The sequence below is a fragment of the Carcharodon carcharias genome, chromosome 16 (assembly GCF_017639515.1).
Source record: "Carcharodon carcharias isolate sCarCar2 chromosome 16, sCarCar2.pri, whole genome shotgun sequence".
In the NCBI taxonomy this organism is placed as follows: Eukaryota; Metazoa; Chordata; class Chondrichthyes; order Lamniformes; family Lamnidae; genus Carcharodon; species Carcharodon carcharias.
In genome coordinates, this window is record NC_054482.1 from 1,425,842 (window position 1) to 1,434,949 (window position 9,108).

Consider the following 9,108-nt stretch of genomic DNA (forward strand, 5'->3'; position numbering starts at 1 on the left):
AAACGTTAACTTGGTTTTGCTCTCCACAGCTACTGTCTGATCTGGTGAGTACTTCCAGCATTTTGTTTTTATTTTATCTTCAGGACCACTGCTGCTCTGCTGAATTCCTTCCTTGGAAATGCCTCTGCTCTCCGACCCTGACTTCTGGCTCAGCTTCACAGAGTAGTTGCCTGATCCTAGCCACTTCCCTCCTCGCTCCCCATACCGCCTTCCCCAAGAGTTGACATGTGCTGACAGCTCACCCAACAAAACCATCGAAGATTTAATTCTCTAACTAGAGGCATGGACAGACCTAGCACACATCATGTCCATTGCCCAACAGTGTGTACTCCAGTTAAAAAAACGTCACCATTCACTCACTGGTGTAACTTTTGCTTCCCTTTAGGCCTTCCGATCTTTCACATAACGGAAGAAAGACTTGCACTTATATGGTGCTTGTCGCAATTCCTCAGGATGCCCCAAAGTGCTTTATGCCAACGAAGGACTTTCGAATGTAGCTGCTGTTGTAATATAGGAAATATGCCAGCCGAACTGTTTACAAAAAGCTCCAATGTTGTTTTTTCCCTCTCCTCATTTCTCTTTCTCTGTCTGATTTGACATTGAATTCACTCATTCTAACCTACCCTCTTTTTCAGTCTTTCCTAGGTTTATTTCACAAGCCTTAGATATCATTCATTAAGGAGATACACTGTATATCCCATTGTTCATCATGGTTCCAGATGGCCTTTTACCATCGCTGCAACATTATCAGCTCACACACATCCAGCAGCTTGATATGCAAAGAGATTCTTTTTTTATTCATTCATGGGATGTGGGCTTCACTGGCTGGGCCACCATTTATTGCCCATCCCTAATTGCCCTTGAGAAGGTGCTGGTGGTGAGCTGCCTTCTTGAAACGCTGCAGTCCATGTGCTGTAGGTGCACCCACGGTGCTGTTAGGAAGGGAGTTCCAGGGTTTTGGCCCAGTGACAGTGAAGGAATGGCGATATAGTTCCAAGTCAGGACACTGAGCGACTTGGAGGGGAACTTCAGGTTGTGGTGTTCCCATGTGTCTGCTGCACTTGTCCTTCTAATGTTGTGCTGAAGGATGCAGAAACAAGTCTAACAGGGCACTGAAAATTCTGGGCCAGTGTCCCTCAGCACCCCCTTTTCCTTGCCCCTTTACCCCTTTTGTCATTTATTCACTTCTGCCTTCCATACCATGGCAGACTTCCTTCTTTATGCTTTATCACCTCATCCTCTTTTTTAACCCTGGTTCTGTAGCTGCTTGGAAGCTATTAAGGACGTCTTCCAGTTCTGATGAAAGATCATTGAGCTGAAAATTAACTGTTTCTCCTTCCACAAATTGCTTCGCCTTTTGAGTATTTCCAGCGTTTCCTGTTTTTTACATCAGATTTCTAGCATCCGCAATATTTAACTTTACGTCAAGATCTTGCCCATCATATCGAGGTAAGAGGTGGAGGCAGTGAAATACAGGCCTCTGACTGCTGCAGTTTCAAGTTGCGTAGAACCAATCCTAACTGTGAAGTGGACACAGCATGGATCCAGGCCCTCATCTTGTGGCTGTACAGAAACTACTCGTCCCACTGCCAAACCCAAACCTGTATGAATTCAAGAGTTTCTCTAACTTGTTCCTTGTTACTGCTAACAGACCAGAATCCACATCCTTAATCTTGTGGCGAGTACTCATTTTACTGATGCAGGTGAGAGTCAACTAATGCCTGAAATAGTCTCATCTGAACGTGGTCTCAGGCCAAACTGCTTGAAGCAAAAAGTGAGTTTGAATATGTTCTTGAGCAGGAGGTTAAAGATGGCTTCCTATGTACAAATCATGCAGTGTCCTTTATCGCATGTAATCATTATTTCAAAATATTATATACACAAATTATTTTAACAGAAGGACCTAGAATCACTTTGACATAGCACTGGAGGCCATTCATCTGCTAGTGCAGATTCTTTGGTAGCGCTCTTCAATAAGCCCCACTCCCTTGTTTTTTCCCCCACCCAGCAATCTTTTTCCCTTTCAAGCATTTATCCAATTCCATTTGAAAGTTACTATTGAAATTATTAATCGTGCTAACAAACCTAAGCACTTTGTCAAATACCCTCATCAACCCTCCCTGTTACTTCATCAAAGCACTCAGTAACATTAGTCAAAAACGAGTTGCCTTTAATGAATCCATGCTGACTTTCATTTTTTAGCCCATACTTTTCCAAATATCAATTAGTTGAGTCCTAGGTTACTGTCTGCAAAATTACTCCTACATCCAAAGTTACAGTAGACTGATTGGCCTGTAGTTGCAGGGTTCATCCCTCTCCCATTTAAACCAGGGTACTATATTTGCAGTTCTCCAGTCTTCTGGGATCACCCCTGCATCCAAGGAGGATTGGAAAATTATGGTCAGAACCTCTGCAATTAGCATCCTTACTTCCCTCAGTAATCTTGGATGCGTCCCATTCGGCTTGGGTGATGTTCTATTTGAGGACTGCCTTTTTTTTTTAAAAGTACCACCTCTTCATTTATTTTTACCCTATCAGTATTGCTACCACCTCCTCCTTTAGTGTTGCAGTGCAGCTGGGCAGTACCCCCTTCTCTAGTGAAGACAGCTACAAAGTGCTCACACATAAAATGTAACAATCCATGTTAAGTTAAATTATACAAGGATAAATTCAATTTCAAAATGTCACAGTAACACACTTGAAATCTCACTGCTGGATCAGTTGTCTTGGCTGAACCCTGTGACATTAAGGGAACCACAACTGAAACCCCCACCTATGTCTGCTTCCTGTCTCATTTGCCTCTCCAGCAGAAGCTGAGCCGATGAATTGTCTAACCCAGGTTCCATTAAGTTGCTGAGGAGAGACATCGCCACAGACAGAACTCTTGCAAAAAGCAGGGTGTCTATTCAGGACAAGTGCCACACCAGTTCAATGATAAAATAAACAGCCATATGGAACTAGTTTATTTAGGTTGATCGTTATCAATAAGCAGTTCGCGTTAGAACTAATCTAATATGTATATTTAACTGCTGACGTCAGGCGCGAAGCATCTAAATGCTGCTTGTGGTTTGTCAGAAGTTGCAGGTTAGGTTAAATGCAAGTTTTCTCTCACCATTGGAGCCGCTCTCCTCTGCCTGAAGTCATTGAACTGGGCGGGTCCAAGCACTCAACAGCCAATTGGCTTTTACAAAGTCATCGGGCTCTCAGCTTCTTAACCTGCTTGAAGCAGCGGTGACTGAATATTCACAACCTGTGCACTGGAGAAGTGATTTGGCTTTAGTTGTTTCATATAGGATATTTGGGAAACCATGCAGACTGTACTGTTCCTGTTCCCACAGCTTAACCTATCAGCTCCTAAAGAAGAGCCTTATAGGATCATCAAGCAGGAAAATCAAGAGGAGAAAAGCGAGAATAAGAACAGGTAACGGAGTGGAAGATGTACCTTTTTAATATTGAATGACCTGAAAGATTCCTGGATCTGGGATAACATCAGCATCGGTTTATCTCTGTAATAAACTTGCTTTTATACAAGGATGTGCATTTAGAATGATTTAAAATGTAGTTTTAATGTAAGCTCATTGCAAGGTTGGTGTAGTTCAAACTGAAATAAATAGCGCATGGCAAAATGTAAAGTACAGAGGGGTGGTATACTTAACAGTTTGTGTGAGCTAGAAAACATGTTTATAGCAATAAGTTGACCATTTTCTGCATCTCTTCCATTGTTGTGTAAATTAAGATGAGAAATCAACACTGAAATTTATTTTGTACCATTCAAAAATTGCTTTACTTTTCAAAGTACAGTTCAGAAGTGAACTCTGAAAGTTACTCTGCTAACCAAAGATTGTGTTAATTATGCTGCTGCTAACAGGCGTGTGGGTTTAGATGAGTTGAAGGAATGAAGAGTGCTTGTTCTGCAGACATGGCTCACTGTTAGAGTCAAGATCCCAATACTGGGGACCTTAAGTACAAACATCACCAATAAATCCATTAAGGAATGCAATAGTGGTTAAGACTGTGGAACTTGTTGCATACCAGTGGCTGAGATGCATTAAGGGAAGTTAGTTAGGTGCATGAGGAGTAAGAAGGGAATAGGAGGATACACTGATAGTGTTAGGTGAGGGAGTTGGCTTGTGTGGAGCAGGAGGGCCAATGGCCTGTTTCTGTATTGTAGATTTTGCATCAGAATCACCCTGGGGGTGTAAGGGGAGGGTTAATTTTTACCTATTTCACCTGAGCATGAAACCTATGGCATCAGCTGAAAGGCTGCTTTTATTCTTCCCAACCCCCCCTTCCAGAAATGGTTCTCTATTGACTTCAAAGGAGAGTAAAATAGGGCAGTGTTTAAAACCCAGTGTTTTCCCCGATAGACAGGTAAGGTTAAAGTTGCCACTTCCCTCCATTGGCTTTTAAACACCTTACACATATATTTTAATTGTCTTGAATACTGTATTGGATTTTAAATGACAAACCTCTGTTGCATTAAACTGTGAGAGATTGGGTGGTATTGATTCATTTGGAGGAAAGGGTGAGGGAGTGAACATTGTTATAATGTGTTGCACTTTTTCCAGACTATTGCATGTCGAGTCGTTTCTAATAAATTATCAACTTTTTTGCATTTTGCAGACTTAAGGAGAAACGGAATCGGTTAAGCCTCCTCCTGCAGAAGGCAGAATCACGTGAAATCTTCATACCGTTCCCCAGTAAACCTGAAAAAACAAAGTGAGTTTTCCCACAAACTACTATGAGTCAAATATTAAATAATATTTGTACAAATAAGGATAACTTTGAACATAATTAAAATGATCTAATTTGTAAAAGGAAATCTTGCTTGCAAGTGAATGCTGTGCACTTGTGGTGAGTGATTGTTTTTAAACTCTGAACAGTCACTTCCTGTCACTGTATGCTAACAGCAGACTTAAGGTTGCATCTGTTCTTATCTATAAGGACTGCAGAAGATGTTCATATAAATGAAGCCACTAATAACTTTTGTTCCTATTGCCTCAAAGCTGAAGTGCTGTAAGCATGTACATTTCTATACAGTATCAAATGGTTTGGGATGAAAGTATACTTCAGACTTAAAGATGTGGGGGAGGAAGGGACTGAGGTTGTCTATGTGCTTTAAAATACCTGGTCACCTCAAGTCTGAATCTGAATTAAGAGTCAGATGTTATTGATGCAGATGGGTGCTGCAAACAACAGAAAAAAAGATTAGTGGTCAGTCTCTATTGCAGCGAGTAAACACTGAAGTCTCAGCCACTTCCGTGTACTGGTGCACAATGAACTTTTGTGGCAGTTGTGGGAGAGTTAGGTTGCAGCTGAATTATTTTTCTGCAGCATGCAAAGTTCAAGGAAACTTTCCATTTGCATCAACAAATATTTGCTGGAATGAAATTCTGAAATAATCTTTTGCACCTGCAAAGCAGCCATCTTGCTTACCCTGTTAACTGTTCTTACCAGTTTTTCTTTTCAGTAAATTGAGTCTTTCAAAAAGTTTTTTTTTCTGTCCTAGTGCACCTCTTGATGAGCCATCAAAATGGGGTGAATCTCTAGACCAGCTCCTAGCGCATAAGTGTAAGTATCATTCATTTAAGTCTGGGTAGAGCAACAAAATACGGATTTACAGAAAACCACTCATTTGAAGTGTTTACCAATAGATATAATAGAGTTATATACTAACAGAGTTAATTCTTGTAAAATGTTTTCAATTCAGTTTACTTAATTCTGCTGTAAAATGCATGTTCACTGGATTTCTGTATATAAGTGACCTGCAATTATGCTTATACTGTGGGTCTGTTCCAAAATAGCAGATGATTTAGTCACGTATCTTTTAAATTTAGAACTTCAAATCCTGGAATAATAGCTCATTTATGAAGTTCTTTTAAACTATCATAACTAACTAGAATAGTTAAGCAGGTTGAATTGATATTTACAGTCGGTCATGTTCTGTTTTCTCCTCCTCCTAAAGCTGGCTTAGGTCTCTTTCGAGCTTTCTTAGAATCGGAGTACAGTGAGGAGAACATCGAATTCTGGATGGCCTGTGAAGACTACAAGAAAACCAAGTCACCTGCAAAACTGGCCTCCAAAGCAAAGAAAATTTATTCGGATTTCATAGAAACTGATGCCCCAAAAGAGGTATGGGACAAATTGTGCATGCTGTAATGAGTTTATTAACATATATCTTTTGATTACCAGAGGAAACAGATTTAAGAAAATAGGTTTAAAAATCCAGTAAATGCTGGCCTAGCCAAAGATATCCACATCACTTGAAAGAATGAATAAAAGGTTTTTTTTTTAATGCAGAATTGTGATATGCAATGGCATGGCTGAAAGGGTGGTGGAAGCAGGTCCGTTAGGAACATTCAAAAGGGAATTGGATATGAACTTGAAAAAGAAAATGTTTCAGGGCTGTTGGGATGAGGAGATAGTTCAGTCAGAAGACGTAGTACATGCACAATGGACTCAATGGCCTCCTAAGCTTATAGGCCATATGAATGCTCAAGGCACAATCCCCTGGATTAGTGCTTTCCAATGTACGGAGTACATTCCATTGTGCCAAGTGGTAGTATTGCAATAAAACATTAACCAAAAAATTCAATTGCCATAACTTGGGCTATCCAACATCCTGTTAGGATGCAAAATTAACCTTTCTACTATGTCATTTATAGGAAGAAGCCAAACAGAAGCTAAGCACTTGCTCTTGAGACTTTCCCATGCTTCACTGGCTAGCTTTAGAGCAGAACCTTGGAGGCCTGAGAGTAACCAGTCCACTGTGCCTTTTGCCTTCCTGAAAGGATGTTTTTTTTTAAAAAGTCTCTTTTTTTAAAAGACCAGAACAGAGAACAGCCAATTAAGTTATTTTTGTGGTGGAAATATTGATTTGCAAACATTGGAAATGGTGCAAGGACTGAACTTTACAGTACAAGAAAGCATAAGTGCATGTTCTAACCATTATTTGTGTGGCTTCTTTAAGCAGAAGGGTATTTTTAATATCTCAGATGCATTGCAGATGGTTCTATTGAACTGTTTTGATGTGCCACTTACACAGTGACCAGGAATGTAGCTGGGTTAACCTTTATCTCAATGTGCACAGATACTAATAACTCTTCATTTCATTTTAAAGGTGAACATTGATTTTCATACCAAAGAGGTGACTAAGAAGAACATTCTTCAATCCACCTTGTCTTGTTTTGACCTGGCACAGAGGAAAGTGCACACCCTAATGGAGAAGGACTCTTACCCCAGATTCCTCAAATCACAGCTCTACAAAGGTTTGTTAAAGCAGACACAGGTTGAGAATAATGGATACAGACGACGATCCCAGTCCTTCACAGCAACAACAGGTCTCCTTCAAACACAGGCAGAGTTCACTGCCTGGCTTTAAAAGGACAGAAAAGTGATTTATATTTAAAAGACGCTATTTGTGATGTGTTGGAATCAAGCTTCTTCCAGCAGCCTCCCCTGGGCTCCATACCAACACCTCCTCCCCAGTGCCCCCCCAATCAAAATTTACCTGGGAATGCTCATCACTTACGGGACCTGAAGTTTTTATATTGGATCATTAAAGAACATTTCAGTGAATCATGCATCTATTTAAAAAAAAATGTACTGTTAATTTAAGTTTGAGATACTAATATGTAAATCAACTGTAAATCTTAACCTTAAAACCTATGTGTATAAATTATTTTTTTTTGTGATAAAGTATTTAATATGTTGTACTATCCTATCCATGGATCCTGTGTGTGTCCATTATCTAGTACAGTGTCGATGAAAGAGTCAATAGACTGATGTTGTTAACTTTCATTAAATGGAAAATATATTTTTACTGCTTTTATTCATCCTTTTCCTTTTTTTAGAACTTTCTATCCTGAACCCCTCTAGTGTCTGCTTAAAATAATAAGTTTCACTAACCGGAGGTAAAGCATTGTTTCAGGTTTCTAGTGGTAAATAATGCAGCTAGGTTGACTTTCCAACTGCCAGTGATAGATTGGGGTTACCACAAGCTTACGCCACCAGCTGCTATCCCATCCGGAATAACCAAGAAGGTGCTGTGAAGTGACCACTGGGTGGCCCCAGACTGCCCACTGGTACTGAGATAAATGTGGGGATACCTTGAGTGATAGAGAAGGCCTAAACCTCCTGCTGCTCCTTACCCACACAAAAGGAAAATAAAATCCTCGGCTGACCCTTGACCAGCTTCAGTTGACAGGGAAAGCCAGAGTTGAGGGCCGAGTTAAAATAGCAGTTGGGGGCCAACGGTATCCAGCCCTAACCTGCATCTTTAAAGAAGAATGCCACTGGTTTTGGGTGATGGCTTTATTATTGGCACATCTGGATAGACAGTCACCCAGAGACTGTTGAATGCAGCTGAGTCAAGTGGCAGCTAAGCTAAGCTACCTAGTGCATTTTAACTACTTGTTCCATCATGTGGGACAGAGTGAAAATCCACCTTTGCCTTTCTTCTAAGTATATGGGCTGCACTGGCTCTGGTCCTTATTTTGAGGGAATGTTTTATATAATTTCTTCAGGCCTTTCAATTTTTATTTTAAGTGCAGTAATTTGTGGCATCAATTTATAACCTGCTGATGCTATAGCTTTTCCCCTCTGTTTAAGAACACATTCTGAACTTCTTAAAAATGCTTCAGAATGGACAATAGTTCAGCAGATAAGCTTTGACAAAGGCCTTCAATAGCTTGTGAGAATCGCCCAGGGTCTGGCAGTGATCCAAAAATTCTGATCAAACTTTTCATGAGGGAAGACCCAGTATAATATTTGTTATTATTTTGCATTTTTGATAAGGATCTCCAAAAGGGAAGCTAGGTAATTTTTACAGCTAGTACAAACTACTTCTGGATGGATATTGTTGAGGACAAGGTCCTTTTTGTAAATAGTAACGAATCAGGTAATCCCTGGAGCATTCAGAGTAAAGAATGAAGTGAATGTGCCAGATTTCACAAGTTAATTTAAAAGCCAAGCAGCACTTTTTTTTGTCTAAGGTGACATGGTCACATACCCATATGTACAGAAGCATTATAGCCCAGTGGTAGTCATTAGCTTTTCTATATATATATTCCCACTATATCAATTCTCTGTCCTCGTACTTATCATTTT

At 40.1% G+C, this 9,108-nt stretch overlaps 1 protein-coding gene across 1 annotated transcript; it reads left to right on the forward strand.

Annotated features, from left to right (window-relative positions):
* Positions 1–3,218: 3,218 nt before the first annotated feature.
* LOC121289452 (regulator of G-protein signaling 21-like) lies at positions 3,219–7,820 on the forward strand. Its single transcript, XM_041208952.1, has 5 exons — positions 3,219–3,421; positions 4,624–4,719; positions 5,510–5,571; positions 5,966–6,132; positions 7,121–7,820. The coding sequence occupies exons 1-5, from the start codon at positions 3,309–3,311 to the stop codon at positions 7,379–7,381; spliced, it is 699 nt and encodes a 232-aa protein (XP_041064886.1). The 5' UTR covers positions 3,219–3,308; the 3' UTR covers positions 7,382–7,820.
* The last annotated feature ends 1,288 nt before the right edge of the window (positions 7,821–9,108 follow it).

What these genes read in the sequence shown, in the direction of transcription:
- LOC121289452 (XM_041208952.1), top strand. Translation starts at nt 3,309, where the DNA reads ATGCAGACTGTACTGTTCCTGTTCCCACAGCTTAACCTATCAGCTCCT. An exon ending in CCAGCTCCTAGCGCATAAGT is followed by an intron (nt 5,572 to 5,965) that starts GTAAGTATCATT and finishes CTCCTCCTAAAG; the next exon opens with CTGGCTTAGGTCTCTTTCGA. An exon ending in AAACTGATGCCCCAAAAGAG is followed by an intron (nt 6,133 to 7,120) that starts GTATGGGACAAA and finishes TTCATTTTAAAG; the next exon opens with GTGAACATTGATTTTCATAC.